Source organism: Rhopilema esculentum, unplaced genomic scaffold, assembly GCF_057945365.1.
Source record: "Rhopilema esculentum isolate cy_ngs unplaced genomic scaffold, ASM5794536v1 HiC_scaffold_23, whole genome shotgun sequence".
Classification (NCBI taxonomy): domain Eukaryota; kingdom Metazoa; phylum Cnidaria; class Scyphozoa; order Rhizostomeae; family Rhizostomatidae; genus Rhopilema; species Rhopilema esculentum.
In genome coordinates, this window is record NW_028300834.1 from 624,008 (window position 1) to 649,720 (window position 25,713).

Sequence of the window (25,713 nt, forward strand, 5' to 3'; positions counted from 1 at the left end):
ATAGTATAATCAAGATTGTTTTTAACATAGATGTTCCAAATGTTTCGTATTGAAAAAAACCACCAAAGCATAATTCCAGAAACTCTTTTGAGTCTTGCAACTACACAAAAACAATCGCTTAACTCTTTCTTTTAAGAATCTAAAATAATTGTTCCGATATAGTTTTATCTTTGCAAATCTGAAATAATTTTACCTGCTCATTTTTTACAATCACTGCCAAAATTACTTGGAACACCCAACACTTTGCGCTGTGCTTTTCTATTTTTCATTTGTTTTCCCGAATACAAATTCTTCCGTTCCCCTCCCCCCCAAAAACAATGTTGAAAGTATAGAAAAATATCATACAAGGCACACGAAAAAGCGTACTCCACAACCCCTTCCTTTTTCCTATAGTAAATCAAAATTGTTCTTAGGGGGAGAGGGGGGTGGCTGAATTTTCTTTTGAAAACTGATGTTAGTGTTCCAAGACTTTTGGCAGTGATTGTAGATCTGTCGCTGTAGCTATGTCTAAAAAGATAGAGACAACGTGAAAAGCCTTGCAATCCAAGAGAATGCATTTTGGAAAATATATTGTAATACAATATTTTCAAAAGGAATTTTATGATTCTACAAGTCAGCCACAAAAGTGTTGTTATTCAAAAGCTTGGTATCACTGACTGATAGCATAGACTGTCAACAGGGAAATGGTGCTTTAGATCAAAGGATCCTAATGTATATGATAATAAAAGTTTTCCAATATTTTCTTCTAAGAGCTTCTTTTTCGTCAACAGTTAATATATTCATGAAGTTTTTTCAGTTCTAAATCGAGATGACTTCAAATTGAAGCGAAAATCAAGATATGGCGCATACGTCAAATACGCTGAGTGCGTAACAGAGATTTTGGTTGCTGGAAGAAGCCGGGTTTAAGGGATCTAGCAAACGGAATTAGCACTAAATCAAAAGGTAACGTTCTTATTATTGTCTTCAACTTGGAATCCAATGTAGCAGCTTTGCGGAATAACTCTTATCTTCTTCGTTTTCTTTCAAAAAATGCTAACAAAATACTCTAGAAGCCTGTATCTACTTTGCTCAAAGTTCATTTATATGAAACGTAATTAGCTAATTCCATGGTCAATCAATTGATCCAATTAATGGCACCACAGTTTCAAACAGCCGATTGGCTAAGAGTGATAGCTGCTAAAGAACACCACTTGGAGAATATCATTTCATTTGGTTCATCGCTCTTATCTTTTAGCTCGATTCTTTTTTATTATCCTAATTGCACAAGAAGTACTATTATTCATAACTGTAAACAGACTTAAATTTCTCAGCTAAAGCGATTGCAAAGGATTTTCTGTTAGCTAGGGGGTGGGTTTTAAGTTTAGGCACTTTTGAAGCTCAACTCTTTCAGCAACACAAGCTGAAATTGTCAAAATATTTATGTGCTTTTATTTAGCTATGTATTTATGTAGAAGAAAATGTTCGATTCCCAACATGTCCTATAGGGGAAGAAAACTGGATAAATAATGGAAAGAGCTTTGCAATTAGCATATTCTGACCACAAATCGTCGTTAGCAGAACTGCTCATTCTATCTATCAAGACAACTGTCTAAGTTTGATCTTTGAGGATGTCAGGCTTAAGAATATTGTGCACCTAAAAGACTAAGCCAAAATATAGGAAAAACGCTCTCGAGATTATAATGGTCAGAGCTACCAGATATTGGATCAAGTCATCAAGCATTCAAGGAGCCAAATTTTTGAAATCTTTTGCCCCCTGAAGTTAAAGTTTGACAATGATTAGACATTTAATAAGCTTTATCAAAAATTGCTTTCTTCTAAATAAATGTGTCTGCTCATTATGCAGTGATTGACACCCTTATGCAGTCTCGTGTGATTAGTAAGGACACTAGCTGCAAAGATATCATTATACTTACATATTATGCAAAAAATGTTAACTTTTCGAATTGCAAGCATACCAAGACGGCGAAGGTGAACCAAAGAAAGTGCCAAGGGCCTTGATTAGTGCACGTTTGTCCCTGATTGAGAAGTACTCCTTTTGTATACCAGAGCTCTTGATATTAATTTTCAGCTGTATTAACCACCCCCCCCCCCTCTCAAAATAAGGAAAGACACCACCTCAATTGTTGTGTTCCTTTGGATAAGTTGCTAGGTCAGGTTGTTGCATTCTTTAGGGCTCTGCTTAAAGAGGTTGATTTCTTTAAATAATAAAAAACGTCTGCCTATAGCTGAAAAGCTCATTTTCTGTATTTTTATGTGTGGTGAAATTCTATCTAATTACATGAGTTTTTAACAATCCTGGGTAAAAATGTTGAGACAAAATGCAATTTTTGTAATTTTCTACTTTACCTTGCTCCTGTAAATTCGAATCCCCCCCTTTCCCCCCAATGCAATGTTGGGTTTCTAGTTCTATCATGTTTGCTTCAAAATCATGCATTTAACATTGAATTGGGGAAGGTGAGAAGTTATTTTCAAAGGAAAGAGCAAACCTAAAGTTTTCTTGAAAAGTCTCAACTATTTTTGTCCGGGATTGTAGTCTTCATTTACTCGAAAAAGAGCACATAGACAAGAGCCAGTCGTTTTGTTTCTGTGTGGTACCATGTGAATTGTTTGCGATTTTGCATCATAGACAAATATAAATTTGTGGCAAGTGATGATGATAATCATTATTATAATTATTTCAAAGACAATTTAACCATTATATAATTTACTTTGGTTCTCGCCACTTCAGCAAAAGTGCCGTCATAAAGAGTGCCTTGCCGATGCCATTGATGCAAACTTTCTTGATTTGATGTACATTTCGTAATTTCATTTCACTAATTACATCAGCCATAATGAATGTGAAGGTAAAGGGCAGGCTTGATTAATTAAATCTAGTGGTTCTGTAATTTAGACTAGTGTACATATTAAGTCACGGTATGTTTGACCTGCCATTCTATTCAAAATGTTGTTTCGAAACTATGCTTGTTTTGCATGTAACCTCTCGCTAGAATTTGTAGTTTGTTGTCACAAGATTAAAACTTAAACCCTGAGTTAATAGCTTTATTTTTTACCATAAACAAGTATGAATGTTTTGTATTTCTCACAAATTGTGTATTATGAATAAACATATTTTTCTTTACTTAAAACAGGGAATAATTACAGAAACAGTGAAGTAATTATTTAATTGACAATTACCGTCTTAAAATGATAGACATTTTTCTGGTGCGACTAACTCGCTCTGAGCATACAACCAGCATGTTTCTAATCACAGTTGTTTTATAACGCTATAAGAATAAATCTAGTTTTTGCGGTAATCACTTTCTTTACATTTCCTTGCAAAAAACTTCAACACAGCGATAATTCAACATTGCAGACATGTCTGGCAAAAATTTGCACAGGCTGAACGATTCGAAAGAATCTTGTATACATTCCCCTGCGAGATTTGATTTGTTTTAAAGGCATTCTGGACAAATACATTACCTACCCAAGAGTATGATTTTCGTGGCATGCAGATGGTCTCTTGAGCATCCAATCATACCTTCATCCAACTACGACCAAGTCTGATAGAGAGTCAAACTTGGCTTTAGCAAGGATGGCGAAAGGGTAACGCATATTTTCTATATTGATGTAGCCCTTGTATGTAAAAGGGAAGCAATTATTCGTTGACAGCAAACAGCAAGTATGTTTACAGCCTGGTTTCCAAGTACGGAGCGTTGGAGCGAGAGTGAGCGAGCTCGGTGGATGTTGTCACATGAAAATGGTATGCCGGAGCTGCTGCTCGGTTTTCTTTCCTTTCGTATTTATTTTTTTGTTAGAAAAGGTTACTCAGGACAAAGAAATTGAAGTTACGTAAGATTAAAGGGCTATTTTATCGAAATGTGGGGCATCTGTGAGACGGCACTGAGAAAATGTTATATTACTACAGTAATTCGGAAGAGTACTAGAATGTTTCTTTCAAACTGACTTTTTATATATGTTGTTTGCCCTGAGGAGTTTAGCTACGTTAAGACTAGCTTCTTCACTTTCTGTACACCCCTTTTTAAAGGACACGTGATCTATTAGCTGTTGAACTACATATGAACAAAGTTTTCACTTTTGTTAGCAAAACAGAGTTAACTTCATTAGGTAGTTCTAAGAATGTCAAGAATCACTGATATTTAGTGATCTAAGAACCAGTTTACAGCCTACAGTTCAATTTGAAATAAGAGCAACATTAAGAACACACGAGGATTTAATCGTTTAAAGTTTAATTGCTTGGCTCTTACACCGCGACTAAAGTTATTGGCATGATAAAAAATTGATTGTATTGTTTGAACACCCTCGAAAATAGATTTTTAAGATTCAAAATGAATTGAGATGTGAATCACAAAAAATAGCAACATTTGAACCCCTGTGGTAATAAACATTTTGTCGCCGTGTACCTCGTTGCACACGCCATTGCTAATAATTATTATGTCTAAAGTTTGTTTTACCAATTAAAATTTCTTCATGATACAATGAGAATACTGAACCTTTATTTATTTGAGTTTATGTGACTTGCCAGACTGTTTTGGGAAACCTGTTTTTGTGCAGATATAGGCTGAATCCTGCATGAGTAGAGTATTGTTTACATTTTGGACAGATGTAAATAGATAGCGCTAAAAGCTCATTTCTTTTGTAAAAATGAAAAACGTTTTCTGTTCCTAAGCCTGTTTCGTATGTCAACAGTTGTTTCATTGTAGGATTTCAATAAGGAAATTGTTGCATCTTGAACTTTTCAATCAAAATGCTAAGTTTTGTGTTCCAACTTCAAATTCTTTGCTTGCCAAGCGAGTTTAATTGTGCTATGTTGGGCTTAGATAAGCCAAAATTTATGAGTTATCTAAGTTTTGCTTATCAAAACAATTGAAAATTCTTCAAGTCTTTTGTCAAAGCAGATAGCTTGGAGAAAAACTTCAGTACCTAGAATTCGCCACTATGAATGATTAATTTACTTCTCGAATTCAACAGCATGACAATATCTGCTATGAGGCAAGTGTGGGAGAGATACCGGAAAATTTTAAAGCCTTAACTCTCTTGCATATCTGCAAGAGATAACTACAGACAAAAGGATTGGTAAGTCTGGATGTACTTCTATCTTGTAGCAGCTTAAAATCAGCCATTAGCGTTTGTGTTTACAACAATAGTATTTCATGTATCAATACACCATTGAGGGCGAAGCCATTTAATGCTGCATCGTGCATCAACTTAAAACGGAAAGCACCCATCAGAAAGGAAGAATGCTTGACACCATTCACACGTTCATAGCTCATCTATTTATCTTTGTGCAATCTCCGCGAGCACGCGTCGTGCGCAGAAGCCATCTGCTACGGCCGATTCCCCCGGTTTCGCAAAGCCAATGGAACTGCGTGATTGACCGCCCCTTTGTCCGAAATTCGCAAGGAGTCAGCGAACAGGTTGATCTTGGGAAAAAGGCTTTGATACAACGAAGAGACACACGGGCGCTGTTGCTCCACTGAGATGTTTGATGTGACCGCGGAAAAGTTATTGCAAAAGCGGAGTCTGATACTCTCTTCTTAAACGGTCACAAGGAGACTTAGCTTATTCATACGGTAGTTTGACGATTTCTACTACTTAAGAGGATTTCATACACTTTTTCTGAGGCTATGAAAAATGATCAGCTGTTTTTGGTGGGAGCAAGCTGATTAAAGAAGGTAACACTCATTTGGATTCAGAAAATCTTCTACAGCTGATCCCCTCTGCAGAAACTTGTAAATTCCAATGGATTCGAGGATCGTAAAATCAACAAGACTTTTGCTATGCATTTTGCTTCAGCACTCATGGCTTCTGGACCAGCAGCAAGTTTCTGCCATGCAAGCTGAGATGATGACGTTTAATGGAAGTCAACATATTGCCTACCCGATACCACCCCACGAAACGGGAACAACCAGTGATCGCATTTTGCTTTCTTTTAAAACTGCTGAGCCCTATGGTGTGTTGCTTTACAGCAGCAGTACGCAAGGGGACTTCGTTTCGTTGGAAATAATCCGAGGAAAACTGAGGTAATTCTAAAAAACTTCTTTATCTTTATTTCATTTTTTTGCAATCTTTTTTCAAGAATGTTTTATACTTTATTAGTTTTTGCCATTTGCCTTCCTGATGAAAAAAGTCAATATCATATACTTTGGCCAAAAAATGGACAAAACTTTTGGTTTTTTACATTGGGAAGAAATCTTTAGAGGTAGAAGCAATATGCTGAATGCTGCCCATGTTAGCTTTGGTCGGAATTCTACGAATGATAACTCTACAATCCATATATTGCTGTGAAAATCTGCAGCGAAATACGCAATTACTTTGGAAGACCTGAGGTGTAGCTTTCTAGTTCCCCATGATCTGGGCTAGTGGCATGCAAAGCTTGACTAGACAACAAGAGAATCCTGAGATTTGCTTAATGCCAAGAAACTTTCCAAACCCTTCCAAGTTATCTTTACTTAAAACTCTACCATTCTCAGTGTAAAAGCGCTGTCCATTTTGGCAGCAGATCGCTTCAACAACGGCGAAGGATGAAATCCTTTAAGAAGTCAGTGTTTTAAAGCATCGTCTAAATATCTAAATAGATGCCAATAGACTTGTGAAGACATTCTGGCAAAAGTATAAATTTCTGTCTGGAATACACAAAAAACAGCCAACAGTTTCCTTAAAATTGAAACTCTATTTTACATGACTTCTGCCAACATTAATCCTCAAAGCTCTCCAGTCACTAAAGATGGTCACTCTGCATTCAATCTAAGAATGGTTGCTTCTTTGCTGAACACTGACTTCGAATTACCTGAAAAATTGACTTTAAGACGCATTCTTGACCTTCTGTGTAAGCAGATGCATTCCGTGTTAGTATCCATCGCAATCAAAATCTAAAAATGCTAACAAAACAAAACCGATGCTAAAAGCTATATTTTACAGGCTTTATCAAAACCACATGGATATCAAGAATAATATTTGCTTTCAGTGAAAAATATGTTGAAGCTTTTCCGGTATGTTTACAGGGGGCAATGATTTTGTTGCTCTGTGCTCAGGTTTCAGGGTAAATAAGTTGCCTGCCAAAGAAATCGCAAGACTGCGCTATAGACCGTCACTTTTATGAACCTGATACTAATACTCCTGTGAGACTTTTTTTGGAAATCATAGTATATACTTTTTTAGATAATGCCTGCAGGTTTGGCAGAACCAAGCAACTTTGCCGGCAAATGACAAAATTTGTCGATTTTGTCATGCACGCGAAATCTGGGTTTTGACTGACAATTTAGCAAAAGCTGGGATGCTCCCACTCCCCCCCCCCCCCTACACTCACACAATACCCAAAGCTGGTGAACACAAGTGGGGACAGTTTATGTCTTTATGAACATGCTATATTTGTTGTCAATTTTGCAGCAAAATCAGCCAATGAGTTGAAAAGATCCATGAAAATTTCCAGCTGTGGGGTGTAAAATAGAAAGATTCAATATTCTTATATTTCTTTATTCTTTATTCTTTGATAGGGTATGATAGCAACTTCTCGTGTTGATTGCCCCCAAACGCAGGGGAGTCGGGTGCTATGCAGAAATCAGTTACTTATACACGCTGCTATCGTTAGCTGGAATAGACAACAGTCATACTTATTTAGCTTTGATTCATAAACATGCAACCAACTGATTGTCTCTTCTGCAGCAGCATTGTTTTCGCTGAAATTGTAGCAAAATATAATGTGAGTCGAAATCAAGAAATCCCGGTTAACACTGGGGTCTACAAAACTCAAAATGATTAGCAATTAAGGGCAATTTCATGTCTTTTGTTGATCACATTTTGTGCTATGTCAACAGTAACCATTGTAGTTAGCATATCTAAGGTGACTTTAACAACCTTGGCTAATCGATATATAACATCTAAGCTATTGAACTAGACTGGTCAAATACACACAGATCATCATATCCTTTTAACTTTCAAATCAAACAGATAGTGATCCCTTGATGTGTTCTCTAGGCTGGCAAACAACCATTATTGATCTAGGCGATGTGTTAGCAAAGCTGGTGCCTGTTTGTTTCCATTAATGGTGTAGAAAGACCAACATCACAATTATCACACCGTAAAATGTACTAGAAGCGTTTTTCGTATTTAACCAACAACACTTAAAAGTGTTTGAGCAAAAATATGTGTCAATATAATCACATCTTTTATTGTAACTAGAACATGGTTAATTGCTTCTCAACAGTTTATGTTTGCAGGCACTAAAACCTCGACATACGCTACCTCTCCTTCTGCAGACTTTGTTTTGATGATAGAAGAAACGCGATTCAATAGACAAATGTTTCACTAGCCATAATATCAAATATGTCATATGTTTTAAAAAAGTTGGTTCACAGTGTTTCGCTATTTTGATATTTTGCAAAGCCGGATCGTCTATCTAACAAGTAAAAAGCTGCATTCATTTTCATGCAGATGTTTTGTCTGTGCTTAAACATGCTGGTTAATGACTCTGGTATTTTTCTGCATAGGCTGAATTCAGCGATCTCAGACCCTCACTGCTAGTTACATCGCTGAAATTTTAAACAGCCAAGCAGCCAAAAAGGATCCGTTAGGGATTCATTAAATGCTTTACAACTTTACTATGAAATCCGGTTCCTTCGTTATGCCCACTTGAAACGGGCTTGAAAAAGTCGACGGTTTTCTTGTCGGCTGTGGAGATCAATCTGAAGGTTAAATAGCGTTAGCCGTCAAGTTTATTGTGATGTACATGGAAACGTCCGTACTATAGCCTGTCTCTAAACAATCAGGGAAAGAGCGCCTGCATTCCGATTGTATATAATGAAAGTGAGGAAGAGCATAATCTCTTCTGATAAACGGATTTTGTTCGCACAACAACGGACAATCGTGCGTATTTCAAGTATCAACAGACACCGCGTGAATCTAACCGTTCATAAAGGCGGTAAAAACCCAGCTGCCACAGCCAAAGCAATAGAAAATATGTCGAGCAACGTACCACTTTAATTATTTTCTTTAGAATCGCAAAGATTAACGTTGTTTCAGCCCAAAAACAACTTAAGAAAACAATATTCGGTGTACTTTAATCCGTTTAGAGTGTTCATATCATCAACTGACTATCTATTTATTGCAGAGAAAAATATAGAAAGTAGGTCAGAATGACAGGCTGTGGAAGCATTGTCACGAGGGAAAATGTATTCCCGATAAGCCCACGTAACCGCTCGAAAGAATGTAACAAACAGGTAAAAACAATGCGGATACCTTCACAGTAGGAAATGCAGCTATGTTTTCACAAGCAATACGAACGACCAGAATTATTCTTTGGGACAATTTATCTCCAGCATAGCAATAGATCTCCTAATTAAATAGTTAGAGCATGCTTTCACTTTAAATTATCAAAAAAAGAAAAGAAATTCCCATGAAAAAATGTTTGATTAAACATAATAATTTCTGGAAAATTGTGCCTTGACAGTTTGTCCTGTCTGCTGGGCATTTAGTTAAGAATGTTTGTGGAGTGATGTTGCTGACGAAGATTGTAGCGGTAAATTGAACTTTTTCATGGCAGATTCTTGACTGTATGAAGCTACGATAGACAGTTTGATTGTTAAAGCTAGATTCAAAGGTTTTTCTACTCTAAGGTTGTTAATGTAAATACAATGTTATAAAAGAGAAATTAGATGAAACTATGGCGAAAAAACAAATCTACTACTGGAGTTTTACTGCAAACTTTATGAAATTAAAAACCGCAGCTTCAGGGCTAAGAGAATTTCTTGCAGAAGTATGAGCCTTGGTAATCTTATTAAACTTAATTACGGTTTTATTGTTGCAACTTTATTGGATGTTTTGAAGTTTTAATCTTTAAATGCTATTTTTAAGTCACGAGGCAGCCTCAAGTTCAGCCTTTGAAAATCTAACATTTGAACCAGAGCAACATAGTAATAACCTCTATCGACATTATGAGATCCAAAATCAGCAGGAACAGAGGAACAGTTATGTGAAGAAAGTCATCAAAATCTATAAGAGGGATTAATTTTATCTCTCGCTGAGGCAATGACACCTCAATAATGTTCTATAAACTGTTTGCAAAATTTTTGTAATTCAAATAACAATTTTAGACGAATAGATCCTCAAAATCAGTCTATATGAAGTATCATTGCTGCCCTTAATTCTAATATGCATCGATAAACGTCTATCGTTGTCTGAAATGGACTGGACGCGACATGGCGGCTCAAAGCGCTTATTAGAAACAGTTTTGCTTGCTGTTAATTCCTCTGGAAATTAAACAGGTAAAAGAGAAACTGGCCTATTCCACGTTGATTTTAATGACGATACGCAGCTGCTATGTCGCGAAGGCCGCCAAAAAGCTTCCTATTTTTAATAACTCCTAATTAACGTTAGTTGCAATATCTAGAAACCGGAGCTAATCATAGTTTTGAAACTTAGCGTGTTTAATCTCGAAAGAATATCCAAGTCTACTTTAGCTATTGAAGAACACGCCGATTGATATCTAACAAAGTGATTGGAACATTCTTGTTTATTAGGATTATGCATGGGAATGATAAACGCTGCTTAAATGGAAAGAAAGGAATGAACTTTGAAAGCTAATTTTAGATTTACACAGTTAGGATTTTGATGCAATGTAGATTGAAACTTTCTCCCAGCAATGACGTCATTTGGTTTCATACCACAACCATCGATTTTACCTAACCAAACCTGGCTGTTTCAATAAAAACAATTTATCAGAGTGCTATAGCAATATTTGAAGTTCAGAGCAAAATGATTGTTTGATGATCATTTTCATCCTGATATAAATGATTCAATTTCATGAAAACATTTACACTAATGTTTTTTGAAATGACATACTTGATGAAAAACTGTGACGTCATTGCAGTAAAATCAATTCTTTTGAGAATATGTGATCAGTTATCGAGCCTTCTGGTACGGCAATGCTTTTTTATTAGGCCATATCTGTTATATATTTTGCATAATGTATTATGAATGTGTTGCAATTTTAATTTTGATTATAAGATCTGCATTTGAAGTAATGTTGCTTAGCATTGCTGAGAAAGACCAGATCGAGGCTATGCAAAGACGTTTGGCTTTTGTTTGCTTCAAGTCATTTAAGTATTCTTCGCAATATCTCCTTGACTCTTGAAGCAGGCTTTCTGAACAACCACAATCATTTTTCAAATATTTCCTTTTGAAGGCTTAGGTAGCACGAAATTCTTCATTTTGCCTCAGTTTCTTCTTGCACCACACTGTCTGTCACACTCTGTTGCTTACCATAAGGTAAGGCATACTCTATGAGTTATCATTTTCCAGCAAGCAATTAACTGAAGCATGTGACTACAGATCTGTCACTTTATTTTCCCAACTGTACATTTCGCAGAATGCTGTAGTTACTCGTACTTAGTCAAGCAATGTGTGCCCGCACAAGTCTTCGCTCACCAGCCCGCGGATCGACAAAGATATCTTCAGTTATCAGATGGCTATGATTGCCAACCCAACCCCCTTAATTGTTTTATTGGTGATGGAACAGGTGTTCTTGTAGACTTTATTGAATGTTTTCTTTGTTCAATTAACATCAAAAATTTTTGCTAGGCTATAAGTTGATATTTAATCTGATCACTCGGATGCCATAGGAAGTGGAGTCTCGTTAAAGCATATATCAAGAATTGAAACGAGACGTCGAGACATGTCGCTTTCTGGTCTTCAATAATGATCAATATATGCTAAAGTTTGTTTGAAAGTTGCTTAGTGTAGTCGCACAAAAGGCATGGGACTTCTTAGTCAAAGAGATTTGTGCCGAATTCACTGCTAAGTTTAATCAAAGCTATTTTCCTTTGTGCGACTCCGTATTTATTTGCGCCAGAAAAAGAATCGCAGTGCACTATTTAAGATAGCAAGTAGAATAAAGGCCTTGATTTTAAACCGTGTGAAGCAGGAAGCAACGAAAAGGACCATGCAGAATGCACTTACTATGTTTGTCCTGAATGCATTTTCTTATCAACCAGTTTACTAAAGAATCGTTTAAGTGCTTTCAGAGAAGAAAATTCAACGATTTTCTTTTCAAAAGATCATAGAGCTCTTTCATGACACAGCAAAGATGAATGTAAAGTAGATGGGTGCCCAGCTACAATCCTTGCCAAAAGTCTTGGTACACTAAGCTAAAATTTCGCATAACTTCAGTAGCATCCCCCTCTCCCCCTTGAAACAATGTTGAATAACAACAGTCTCAAAGCTTGAAATTCATCCAATGTCACTTTATCAGCTAAGGTAAGTAATAGGCTTAACAACCAACATTGTTTGGGGGAAAGGGGGATATTTCTGTATCTTACGACCAAAAACCTTTATTTCATCAAAACCTTTTATTGGCTGCAGGGTGTTCAAAGGACTTTTGTCAAGGATTGTAGTTTTCAAGTAGCAGGATAACTTTATATAGACGACTCTATCACAGCTTTTCGTATAACCAGACATCCTGTAACTGCCAAGCATCTGCTATCGTCAACAGTAATGTCACAGCCATCCCATAAAGGAGTTCTGGTTTACAAGATTATGATTACTAAGATACTTTGTTTATCTAATGAGAACATCGTATTGCTTGTTCAAATTTAGGTTTGTGCACAGTTATCAGAAAAATGTTTTAATAAGGATTTGAAATTCATGAAAATTTAAAGGGTACAGCGGTAGAAAGGAGGCCCTTTCATTCACAATTATACCATTTTGCACGTGATAATCTTGAGGTTATGAAGTTAATAGAAAATAACCATTTCTAGGTGAACAATTTTAGCATACCTTGTCTCTTAGAACAGCTATAAAGAAAAAATATTTCATCTAGCTAAGACTACTCTTAATGCTGAGGTATTTTTCTTTCCTAAAGATTTAGATATTTTCCATCAGACATTTTTCTCTAGGCCTTATTTTCTGGCAGTTATCATAATATATTTTAAAAGAGCATCGATGTTACCCTTATTCATTACAGTAGCAGATAAGATCTGTCTCTATTTTCCTCCGCTGTTGCACATAGGTGGGTTGGTTGGCACATGTTATTAAAGATGTAAATGGACGATTTTTGGAACACTCGCCATGCCTTGTCTCCCCGTCTGCACTCAGTTATGATATATATTATTAAGCATGAATTATTGAAATACAAAACTGCGAAGTATTGCAGAAACTTTAAGCTGTCAGTCAACAGAAATAGATTGATTCAGATCATACAATTGTCTATCGCATTAGCCACTTGTCAGTTCTTTAAATAAGACGCAGGTGTTTCTAAGAGCAGGCTGACGTTTTACAAAGCGAATATCGTCTTTGAGCTGTAATCTTGATCAAAACAATTATCATGTTTAATTCATTCACCGTCAGTGTAAAGAAGATTAAACGCTGCTATTCAGTTACACAGAACACAAGAAGTCTTTTTCTTCAAGCTGCGCCGAGTGTTTCAATCCTTGGTTTTCTAGATTGATTTCATATAGTGCAATGCAAAGACATTGAAAAGAAACGGATTATTGTCAGTTTTTTCTGAATTCACCTCGATAGACTAGAAATGCTATGAGATCGATTTGCTATAAACTTATCAAGGTTTCTGTTGTAAACAAGGTCTTACATCCTGTCAAATTCTTAACCTGTCTTTTGCTTTAAAACGTATTGACAACTGTCTCGTCTGAAAGCCTGTCTAATATTCAACCTTTTTATCTAGAACTAAGTCATTACTTCTGATGAAAATTTTGTAGAACAGATCCTTGTCTTAAATTCCGATGGTCGCACCTAGTTAGAATTTACAACTAGCTATAAGAAAGAAGTCTGTGTGAAAAGATATTCTACCCAAAAGCAACAGTCGTTCTTTGTTCAAGCACTAGATAGCACTGTCAAGAGGAAAGGTCTAACTTTAACTCTGTAATACCCAAGCATATTTGATGGGTTCAATAAACAAAGCTACTTGAACATACACTTGAACATCAAAATATTTATAGACAAAAACCTTTCCAAACTCAATCAGCAATCAAAACCAGTGCTTATTTAGAAATCTGCAAACTTTGATGCTTTTCTATCGATAAAATTTCATCAATTATTGCTAATCATATTTGAAGCAACTTTAAGATAAACAATTATCTGTCTGGTGTATATTCCTTTATAAAGTGTAAACGTTATGCAGGATAATTTATTTGAAAAACATTTTACCATATATAAAAACAGGTATGCGATCTGCTTCGATAAACTATAGAATAAACAAAACTTACATTTTTGGCCTTTGCTCTTGGTCGAAGGCGGGGCATAATGTCGATGTTTGCGTAAGTAAAGTATGCAACACCATTGAGTTTACACAGCAAACCTTTTCATTTACTCTTCGCCTGGATTTTCCCTGTCACTCTGATAATAGGCCCAGATAACTTTTGACCGGGGGTCTATTATTGACTTAGGTAAAAAGGGTTCATAATCAAGATTATAATGAAAGAAGAAGTTTAAAATGTTATATGATATTTCAAATTAACCGAAATAAGTTGAAAATATCAGAATAAGTAATTTTTGAAATGTAGCTCTAAAATTAGTGTCTTTCTCTTCAATTTTTATCTGTATTGTCCTTGGAAATACAAAGAATGATGGCCTAAATCCTTTTTTGTACTAGCTATGCTAGTAACCACCTCAATTCTGCACGAAAAAAATCTTTAATCCTTATAATTTCAATACACAGAGTACAACCTGAAAAAAATTCTTTTAGTGAAGCTTGTTCTTTACTTTACTTCAGAATTTACTTGTCTTTTCCTTTATTAACGAAACTACGATTTCTACTCTCATACGTAAAAATAGCAAAATGCCTCAAAATTTCAAAAACACTCAAATTTCTTTTAAATTATCAGCAAAGTAAAAATATTGAATAATAAAGAATGGTGCAAATAACATATTTTTACCATCCTGATAACATTAATAATCGGGTGAAGTTGCCTAAGTTTCAAAAAACATTAAGATGTTTGTAGTTTGGAACCTTGGAAATGTTATAATCAACGATTGTTCATTGCGTGCGAATATGTAGAACTCTCGTTGCATGTTCATGAAAATTGCTTTGCATTTTTCCACTGGGATCTGAACTGATTCCTGTGACAGGTGAGCTGTGTGCGGTTTATTCCCACGAAAAATGTGCACAGCGTACATATATTAATGTTGTCAGGCCCTTTTGCCGCTCTCCGTTTTGTCTGATCACCATTGATATCAATAAACAGGAGCAGTCCAGCTCGGCCTACTTCGAAACAGGCGATTCTGCGCAGCTGATTCGGCTTTTTCGCCTTCGACCGCGTTATCGTGAGTGCCTACAACATTTGTTTCTCACTGACTAGAGTTGATTTTCATGAAATAATGAGATGGACGAATGAAGCATCTTCGACCTGGTATGATATTTTGTGATCTGCTACGTGCAACTTGCAACTAGCAACAAGATGCTCAACATTTCACTGGTGGAAAAAATCCCTTTCTGGAAGATTTACTGCATTTTCATCAAGGCCCTAATTTGTTTACTCTGCTGTCAAAATACGATTCTGTTTCATATAGTTTTATTTAACACAAATACATAACAATCTTTTATTACCCATCTTATAAACATTCAATTTTATTTACATCCGTTTTTATATTAGTGCCACTACAAACATATCTCAAATAAAAATTTATTAAAAATTTATCTAAATAGCATTTATCAGAAAAAGCTAAAATATAGCAATAATCTATTAGACTGAGATACTGAATAACAAATACGATCTCAAGCTAAAATTTAAAGTTGCTAGCTCTGCTGAAGATTGACTTTAAGTTTCGTACCAAGGGAGACCATGACTTCTCTTTTGCCTTTTTCCTTCTGTCATCATTCACAGTGCTACGCAGCGTCTTCACCTCGTTTGCAATACAATGAAACAGCAAGTCTATGTTGTCATCATTTTTTGCTGAAACTTCTAAGGCAACCATTCCTTCAAAATTTGCAAAATTCTTCGCAGCTTTAAAAGGAACCTCCCTTTGATATTTTGCAAGGTCTTTTTTATTACCGACTAGTATTTTTGCGAGTTTGTCAGATGCATTCGTCGATTTTATCAAAGAGTTCCACGTTGGCAAAGTGATAAAACTTTCTTTATCAGATATGTCATAAACCAAAACAACAGCGTCAACTTGCCTCAAAAAACAAGCAACCAAAGGAACGAATTCGTTACCGCCAGCCATATCTAGTAAAATGGTACTAACAATGTCCTCCCCAACGCTGAAACTAAATTCCGATTTATCTATCCCAACCGTAGTTTGTATTCTTTGGCCATATAGTCCTTTACAGAACCTTTGTAAAATACTCGTCTTTCCCACATTGCTTTCACCCACAATGGCGATCCTAATACTGTTTCCTCTAGCATTCGTCATTTTCTCATCTCTGTCACTGCAGTGCAGCACAGAAAGTTTGCTGTTTAAATAAATCTATCTCTTTAAAGTTTCCTGGTAGCCGCACAGGCCTTTATCAGCTCTTGAAACAATAATGTTGCGTCATTGTACTTTGTCCATCAACGATAACACATCTGACCTCTGGCCAACATCTTTCCTGCCGGGGAATCTTCCTTTGGATCGAGAAAAGGGGAGACCATTTGTGATAGACCCACAATGTTGTTTCAGTAACAAAAAGTTCCGAGTCACATTTCAACGTTCTCTGACGTAATTTGCCAAATATTCCTAACATAAATTATTCAAATGGAATTTTCATGAAACCTGCCCAACTTCTGTATTCAATAACTTATGGTGAAAAAGTTTTAGATTTGATGTATATATTTCTCTTAAAATACGTTTTTTTAAAATATCTCATTAACTAGGATAGCAGTTTTAGACAGCATAATTTCATTTTAAGAATTTTTAAACAGTTTACCTTACTTATGTGTAAAAGTATAAAAGGGAATAGACAGGAACAATATATTTCGTGAAAAAGAACTTTTAAATGAATTGAATGTTAAACTAATGACAGAAGTCAGACCTTATGCTTATTTATAGCGAGATCTATGTTATTATAAGATTACTCAAAAAGGGGTTTCGAGAAAGTGAAGTCACCATGTTTCAAAATGGCACGCCTTCTTTTGGTTTATAACAAATAAACCAGTTCGGCCTTTCATTTTCTTAATTTCGTTTCTATTATTATCGACTAGAAACCTACTAGAAAGTAGAATGCTTATGTTCATTATTAGGCTTTACTAATTCTATTCATGATGTCATCTTTGATTATGTCATGAAATGTCTCAAGAAATAGTGACAGTTTACATCCATCAAAAATCCAACTTTAGTAATTGTATTGACGTGTCCATGGCAACAGGGTCCATTTTTTGCTAATAACGTTTTTGTTATCATTGAAATTGTAAATAAAACTCATTTTTGTGCATTTTTTTAAAAACAACCCATCAAACAGGACCAACCAGCTGTTTTCAAAGGGATATATGCACAGTCCAGAAAGCCTAACAGTTTTGAGAAGGGCCAATGCACGACTAAAAACCATAGCTAATTTTACTTCAATTCAATTGCATTTCTAAGGAACTTTGTTGAAAAAACATGGGAAAAGTTTAAGGATTGCGAAAAAAGCAAAATTTTATCAGGACTAAAAGTGAGGCGTTTTCTGAACACTGGATACATGCGAGACTTGATAGAAAATGAAATTATTTGCAAACGTAGTTAAATGATCATGAGAAGAAATTATGGCATCTATGTAATTTAAAGCAAAGAAGCAATTTTCTTGATTTTTCTTCCACATTTCCTTCCTTACCAATTATTTTCCTGGGAATGCTTCTGGTATATCATTTCCCTGTTTCTAAATAAAAAGATGTGCAACAACAACAAATCTGGAGTTTTCTTCCTCACTGAAATTCTAGCACACTTGGCATGAATCCAAAGATCCCATATCAAGTTTATTTTGGGGATATATGTCATATATCTAGGTGATATATGACCTATCAAACATATAGGTCAGAGATCTAGAAAGTATTTTATAAGTGTAAGGATCAGATTATTAGAATTATGAAGCGTACCCCCGTGTGCCGTAATTATATCATTGCTGAAATTAGATTTGTGCGTAACCACGTGTAAAAATCTTAACACAGTGAGCATCATACTTAGGACTCGTCATGGAGGTTTCATGAGGGTAGACGAGAAAATCATAGTTTAGGAAAAGTCGAAGGAAAAAACAAAGAATTAGCAATTTAGCTGTGTAGCCGTATTCTCTAAATATTATATAAAAGAAGTTGTTTCGTTGTGTTATTAAAATGGTCAAAATTCAATTCTTGCCCTCTTTATCGTGAAATCCTGAAATTATGAAAGTTTACAACACAGATTGAGCCTACATTTAATTAGCTCATCTACAAACAGGAAGTAAATGGTCATGTCCAGTCCAAATTTATATTAAAGCCACTTCAACCAACAATTTCAAGTTTATTGTCAGGGGGTGTATCATGGACATAATGAGGGGGTGTCCATTTCTTTCTACATAATGAGGGGGTGCCCCTGCTCCCTTATTCTGAAGCTTCTGGCAGCAATACACGTTTAACAGATTTACCCGTATCAAATTGCTAATTTGCAGAAAGCATCGACAAAAATCAGAGTCTAGTTAACATTATATCAGACAGTCAGGCAAAGAAGACGATTTTTAGCCATCAAAGACATTAGTCTTATCCTTCAAGTTAATAATTTCCCTATCCATTAAGTGGAAGTTTTTAAAAAGGCTTCGATGTCTTAGATAATCTAAAGCCCAAACATTCCTCAAAAATCTGCGAATAAGGTATAAGTCTTTTTCTTGATGTTAGTATTCTGTCGGAAAAGACGTTTAGAGGTTGATATAAAATAAAACTATTCTTTATAGACAAATCATTCTCAAGGCTTGCAAAAATGATTTCCCTTCGTTCTTATGGACAGTGTTTGTGATGTTTAGCTTCTAAACAAACCGCTTTACTTTTGTGCCAGAACTGGACTCATCCGAACACGACCTGCATACAATCTTGTTTATCCATATCTGATGGTTTTTTTCTATTTTTCGTAGTTATTCTGCGGACTTAGGCTCAATCGGAGGCGAAAGTGGCTACCATCAAGTCATTGTTGGTGATAATGTGGCTGATAACACGTGGCATGATGTCGTCATCATCCAAGAAGGTAAAAAGGTGACAGTGAAGCTAGATAAACAAACCAAGTCTATGGTTGCACCTGGCCAATTTGATCGCCTGGATCTTGATATTATGTTCTATGTTGGAGGAATAGACAGAGCAGAGCAGAAAAGACACTTGGATGAATGGCTGCCAGACACTAAAAACTTCAAAGGCTGCTTGTCCAATGTCAAGTTTCGTTCGCGTGATATTCTGCACAGTGCAAGGTTTAAGCTTCTGAATACCAAGATTTTTGGCGAGGTTTCATTCCAATGCCATTCAATCTCCTACTCCCCTTTGAGTTTTACTAGAAGCAGTTCGAAAATTCTTCTGCAACGAGAAAAGGAGACAGATGAAACTGTCCTGGCAGCGCGGGTCCGCACATTTGAGGCAAATGGGATAATTGCAACTATGGCTACAACCAAAGGTCATGTAACACTTGCAATAATCGGTGGAAAGGCCTTCTTGAACATCACGTTCAATCAACTTATTGGGCCTGAAAAGAAAATCTCGGTTTCACTTGGAAAGTTGGATAATGGTGACTGGCATGATATCGAGATTACCATTATGGAGAAGAAAAACTCAGCAAAGTTGCAAGTTGGAGGACAGACAAAAGTCTACAATTTTCAGCGTCATTTTGAGCTCCTTAAAGAGCTTGGCCCATTTACCAAGACAGTCCGGCTAGGTGGACCAACTATTAGTCATCCGGGATTTGTTGGCTGTCTGCAGAATATTCGTCTGGATGGCGTAAATGTCACGTGGGATAGTCTTCGTCCAGCACAAATGAATGAAATATCAAATTCTTGTATCCCGAAAGATCTTTGCTTCCCGAGTCCTTGCTTGAACTCTGGCAGCTGCTCCCAAGACCATGGACAATTTTATTGCAAGTGTCCAAAATCCTTGTTTAAAGGCAAACTCTGCGAACACTCGATTTACAAGCGTACATGCGATGAAATTAAGAAAGCGGGCAACACAACGAGTGGAACTTATCGAATCAGTCCAAATGGAGTTGACTCGTTCAATGTTTATTGTGACATGTCACATGAACTTGGACCAGCCACAGTTATCCAGCATAACCTGCCTAAAGACTCGCGGGTAGCTGATGTTGCACCTTTGGGCTCCAACTACATATATCGTATAAAGTACCCTACAGGCAAACAGTCAGCTGTAGATGTTGCCGATGCAAGTGTTAGCTGCAGACAGTTCATAAGGTATGACTGCTTCGAGTCAAAGCTGCTTGATTCTTTGCGAAGATACAAGAGCGAGCACACTCGTGGCGGAAGATGGGGTTCAAGAAACGGAATCCTACAGACCTACTGGGGAGGCGCGAAGCCTGGATCCAAATCCTGTGGGTGTGGAATGCCTGACAAAAGAAATTGTGCTGGTGCGTACAAGAACTTGTTTGCTTGCGTACAACGCTTTGGTAGACTCCAATTATAGTCATACCAAATGCTACTTGAAATCTTGTGTCTGTAAAGTAGCGTGACTGTGAGCGGAGCTAAACATAATAGTTTTGCATATTTCGAAATTTTATATGTCTGTAGCCAGTAGTGTGACGGGAGTTGACAAGCGACAGTGCTATTTTCAAAAATTAATATCTCCGGGTTGATGTTTTCAAAAGTTTCTCAACTTCCTCTCGCAAAAATTTTTTTTCTCAAGCTCCCTTGATCGAAAGCTTCCAATAGAACTGAAGCGACCACCATTTAAACTATGTTAACATGGTGACTGACAAAGCCTGTGTTTAAAAGGGCTTTTATTGCAAGACATTGTAGCAACATATTTCATAAGCAGGAAACATAACCTCAAAAAGGAATGGCAGATGATAAAAAAACATATACCTAATAAGAATTGTGTCAAACTGTTGAAAATGTTTCGATGTAGTGTTTCAAAAATTTTAGTTTATTTAGTTGTTTCAAAATTTCGGCCCTGCAAAGATTGAGTTTCCAAAAATGCCAATTGAAAATAATGAGAAGATGATTACAATTTTTTCGTTGTACAAAATTTAAGAATGGCTTTGAAAAAAGCAAACATTTTGGGTTATACTAAAGCTTTTCATCTGACACTTTTCACAGTATAGAAGGTCGGAACATAGAACAAAACACTACGCTAGGAAACATACGATCGAAATAGGCCAATCAGAAAAGCGAGCACATGACTGTTGAGGTTGCCCAGTCAGTGCCGCATGCCTAATGAATATTACCGATGGAATCCAAATGAACTCCTTTTGTCTACACAGTAGCGGTTTTTTCGTCCTTATGTAGATAGATTCCAAAACTGCTAGATGGAACGACGATCGTGCTTTGCCAATAATCCGAAACATGTCGCCATTATAGTTTTTCGCAACCCAGATTGTACAAGCTTTAGTATGACTCAAAATGTTTGCTTTATTCAAATCCATGCTTAGATGATTGTATGATTTGATGATTAGATGATTCCTGTTGAAAACGCGCATTTCGATGAAGTATTTATAAAACGATTCATTTAGCTTCTAGTGTGATTAGTTGCTCATCAGTTCTTTCTTTTGCTAGCAGATCATCACCTAGACTGTAATTGTGACGTAGGGGATCGACAATGGCGAAATGACGAAGGTTATCTCACAGATAAAGATTCTCTCCCGGTAACTATGGTTCAATTCAGTATCGATCAGCAAAAAGGCCGAAGTCAGAGGTCCTTCTTTACTGTTGGTCAATTGGAATGCTTTGGCACGGCCCCATTGCCAACCACAACACCAGTGCCTACGTCGTCATTGACAACACCCACGATTACAAAGAAAACCTTGACGGTTAAAACCACAAAGGGCACCACTAAGATTCATACAGAAAAAACAACTCCTCAAAAAATTATTGTTAGTGTTTTCCACTCTGAAATGCCAACTTCCACTATGATGGATTCGAACAGCAGTTCATGGAATGCTAGTTACGATACAGCACCAGTCAGTAATCAGGACGATCTCTTTCCTAAGCCCTATTTAGTTACGATTGTTGTTATCGGAACTCTTCTTTGCATTTTGCTTATAACTCTTGTTGGCGTGCTATTCAAAGCAAAAGTTTCAGGGTTGCTTTTCAGAAAATCGTGTCCACCAAAGCCACGCGTGGAGATCGAAGAATATGATCCTAGGTCGAGTGTGATATCGTCCGATTGGGAGTTCCGAATTGGGACATCATTCCCGACAAGTACGCCAGACGAGTCTACGACAACATCTGAAGAAGACATGCGCGTTCGAACACTTGAGGACGTGCGTGGGAGGAGAAAGTATGGTCGACTAGGAACATGGGGAAGTCGTACCGCGTCAGCACCAACACTCGGTGGTAGGATGAGAAACTCGCGAATTAGCATAACGGATAGGCGTTGCGCCAGTAGGCATTCTGCAATACTCGGTAACGCAAACTGCAACGACCGTGACGATGCATCAAGCCAGCCGTACGAAACGTCCTCGGACTCATCAAAGTACACAATGAAGTCAACAACAAACACGTCCAACAGCAACAGTTCAAGATTCAGTACGTGCACAGAGCAAGGAACGGCCAGTGACTGCGAATCTCTAAAGGATGTCAAGGGTGCAAGGGATGAATTGAGTGCAGATACGCTGAAACGCAACGCACGAAATGAATTTGAAATTGACGGTAGAGTCGATTCAATGTCGCAAGCTACAAATGTCCATATGCCTGATGTGAAATACGCGAATTTTCAGTCACTTGGAAACAGGCCAGAAGACCCTAGATTCAACGGAAATGTGTTCGTTCCAGGTAATTACATGAAAGTAAATGGGCTTTCGGTGCCGTTGACGTCACAAGATGGCGTCAATAAACAATATTATCCGCAAGTAGCCCCAAATAGTTACACGCACCGACCTCACATTAGAAGGATACCACAGCCGATGTCTCATCCGGAATACGGTACCCATCTACAGCTTATGAACACAATCGGCCGCTGCTATTATCCTTCACAAATAGGCCGGTTTATGCCAGTAAGCAAACGACCTTTCACATCTGATGGAATGCCGTTTATGCAGCAAACGATACAAGAAGTTGATGTTGCTGAGGAGGAGCAAGATGTTGAAACGAATCTCATTGAAGATACCCTGCCTACTAGGAAAAACAGTGGTAGCCATTTACTAGGAAATGGGACTTTTAGACATGAATTAGGGAGCGAATATGCAGGAGAGAACCAAGAAGGTCTTGCGCTGCTCCGTAGGCAGATAATAGAGAAAGCGACTACCTTAGATGATGCTGGTAACACGTAAAATTTGCTTCTAATGAAATGGACAGTCAGTAACGCTGAATCCTGCTCTGATTCTTGGTAGATTAGGTGTGCGAGGAATAGATTTGATCTATGGGGACATTCCAGAAGTCAAGCTAAAGCCTCACTGTAGAATAAAGATATGCAGTATGTTTATTCGCCAAACGGCAAGGGAATGTACTGTGCTACGAATGAAAAATGCTTCTAGAAATACCAGGTGGAGAGACTGCAAGCCATTTGGATGAACATTTCAAAGTGTATTCCACGAAAATGATGACGTAGGGAACCAATTTAAAACAGCTATTACTTTGTGGATACTCAATATCTATCAGTTACTCTAAAATATTTGTCTGAATTTCTGCTATATAAAGGCGATACTTGTAAAAGCTGATAAACATAAAAGACGTGCCAGAGGAACCTTTTGGAACCATTTGGCTAGCAATGTGACAATCATAAAACCCTTTTAGACTTTAAGTACCCTGTAAATTCTTTGCTCCAAAGATATTTGTCAGAGCTTTGTTATTTGTCAATCTCGTATTTACATGAAATGAATTTTTTCATCAGGCCCAGTCAATCAACTACTCTACATAACTCCGAAAACATATAGCAGCAAAAAAATTAAAAAACAGTTTATTCTTCCATGGCCCGTAGTTACAAGCTTTAAACATAATATCCAACCTAGATCCCAATAAATTGTATAAATCTTAGAAATTGTAAATAGAATGCTTACATATTGTGTTTTAATCTTTGTAGTTCATCATTAATTTGTAAAATATTGCCAGCCATCTTTAAAGAATAGTTATAAACATGATAACCAGCAGGGGCAAAGCTAAAGAAAGTTGTTAGGGGGGCCAGGTGTGCAGAGCCCCAGATTAAACAACAAAAATGGCGTTCCTAAGGTCTGACTGTTGGCATTAATTCAACGTAGCCAAACTACTTCTAGTGAAATCGTGAGCCATTTGAGCATACACGGACAATTCTTTAGATAGGAATTGAGTGCATATTATGTACAAATTTGTTTATCGTTATCTATACATGTTTGAGGTTTTTAATACTTTGGATTAATAAAAAAAAGACTCTGACAAGCACAAAGTTGGGGTGTGGCACACCCTGCATCCTCTCTTTTGCTATGCCTCTGATAGCCAGTAGCCAATTTCACGTATATTTCATGACAAAAATGATATAACGTATACTCAATAGATGCTTAAAAGGAGAAATGCTTACATTACTGACTACATCTTTGCTTCTTTAGTATCAGATTGATTTGACTATAAATTACTTGTCTATGTTTAAGATACACGCAAGTTACACGCAAAGCAGGAACTCTTCACATTAAACACTCCTCCTCCATAGGCGTAGGAAGCATAGAGTTCTACTAACCTCCAATGCTAAGGCCCCCTCTCCCAATACATTAAGCCTCTGCAACGCCTATGTCCTTCTCCATTTGGTTTTTTAGCATTACAGTCTTTTACAGTCTTCTATATCTGTGAAGTTCCGGATAAATGACAAAAAGAAAGTAATGGATGTTACCAAATGTATATGCTGGATGCCCTTAAAGCTCTTTCATACTTTAAGAAAGTGATTTTGCTATTTACTCATCTTTGAAACTTGAAAGAAAAAGCAAAGATTGAATGTTTTTGGCCTTGTTGGCTATGGGCCACGAATCTCTTTTGGATTATCCAATATAGTTTTGGGTTTTAGAGTTTCTTCTGTTGTGGATTTCATTTCAGACCATTTCTTGGCAATATGTTGGCATATGAATAAGACAAAATACAAACAAAAAGACAAACCTACTAACACTGTATTTGTTTGAATTTGTTTTTGCTTATAGGTATTTCTTAAATTTTTAGAAAAGAAGATTAATAACTAAATGCTGCACTTGATGAAAAAATGACACGTAGTCGTTAGTTGAATGCTAAAAGTTTCATTGAGTCAAAATGTATTGAATGCTTACTGTTTCTTCTCTTTCTGACATGATTTCTGTGTACAAAATGGTAGCTTATAAAGGCAAAATTTATGCAATAATTTGGATGTACATAAATATTCTTGAAAACTTACGCTTAGACTGGTGATATGAACGTTTCTCAAAACTAATTCATGCTGGCTCATATTTTCAACCATCTGCAGATTTTATTAAACACTTGGCATAAGTGTTTCTATTAAGCACATATGTTTATTTGTTTCTTAAAACTTATTCAACTGTGATGATTTTATTCTTAAGTCTGCAATATTTCTTTAACAACGGTTTCGCTGACACTGGCACCTTAGATGAAATGCTCTTACCCCTGGATTTCCTAGAAATAAAGAGACATTGTTGTCTACGACAAATTAACGAATTGCACAATAACAGAAAGCCTTTACATACTGGGAAATG

The 25,713-nt window shown here is 36.7% G+C and overlaps 2 protein-coding genes across 4 annotated transcripts; one reads left to right on the plus strand and one right to left on the minus strand.

Moving 5' to 3' along the window:
• Positions 1 to 3,466: 3,466 nt before the first annotated feature.
• Positions 3,467 to 23,728, plus strand: LOC148957509 (contactin-associated protein-like 2). 3 transcript variants are annotated; one of them, XM_089115213.1, is made up of 4 exons: positions 3,467 to 3,582; positions 4,969 to 6,020; positions 19,001 to 20,484; positions 21,629 to 23,728. In XM_089115213.1, exons 2-4 carry the CDS (start codon positions 5,740 to 5,742, stop codon positions 23,341 to 23,343), a joined length of 3,480 nt encoding a protein of 1,159 aa, XP_088971339.1. In that variant the 5' UTR covers positions 3,467 to 3,582; positions 4,969 to 5,739; the 3' UTR covers positions 23,344 to 23,728. The 3 variants fall into 3 exon arrangements, with proteins under 3 accessions (XP_088971339.1, XP_088971338.1, XP_088971340.1); XM_089115212.1 differs by lacking the exon at positions 3,467 to 3,582 and having other exon boundaries at positions 4,837 to 6,020; XM_089115214.1 differs by lacking the exon at positions 3,467 to 3,582 and having other exon boundaries at positions 4,842 to 6,020; positions 21,632 to 23,728.
• Positions 13,829 to 16,709, minus strand: LOC135690831 (ras-related protein Rab-33B-like). The gene has a single exon (XM_065208508.2). It carries the CDS (start codon positions 16,357 to 16,359, stop codon positions 15,727 to 15,729), a length of 633 nt encoding a protein of 210 aa, XP_065064580.1. The 5' UTR covers positions 16,360 to 16,709; the 3' UTR covers positions 13,829 to 15,726.
• Positions 23,729 to 25,713: the final 1,985 nt, after the last annotated feature.

Excerpts from the sequence above, each read along its gene's own strand:
- LOC135690831 (XM_065208508.2), bottom strand. The coding sequence starts at position 16,359 with ATGACGAATGCTAGAGGAAACAGTATTAGGATCGCCATTGTGGGTGAA.
- LOC148957509 (XM_089115213.1), top strand. The coding sequence starts at position 5,740 with ATGGATTCGAGGATCGTAAAATCAACAAGACTTTTGCTATGCATTTTG. Across the intron at positions 6,021-19,000 it reads ATAATCCGAGGAAAACTGAG|TTATTCTGCGGACTTAGGCT; the intron begins GTAATTCTAAAA and ends TATTTTTCGTAG. Across the intron at positions 20,485-21,628 it reads TGACAAAAGAAATTGTGCTG|CAGATCATCACCTAGACTGT; the intron begins GTGCGTACAAGA and ends TTCTTTTGCTAG.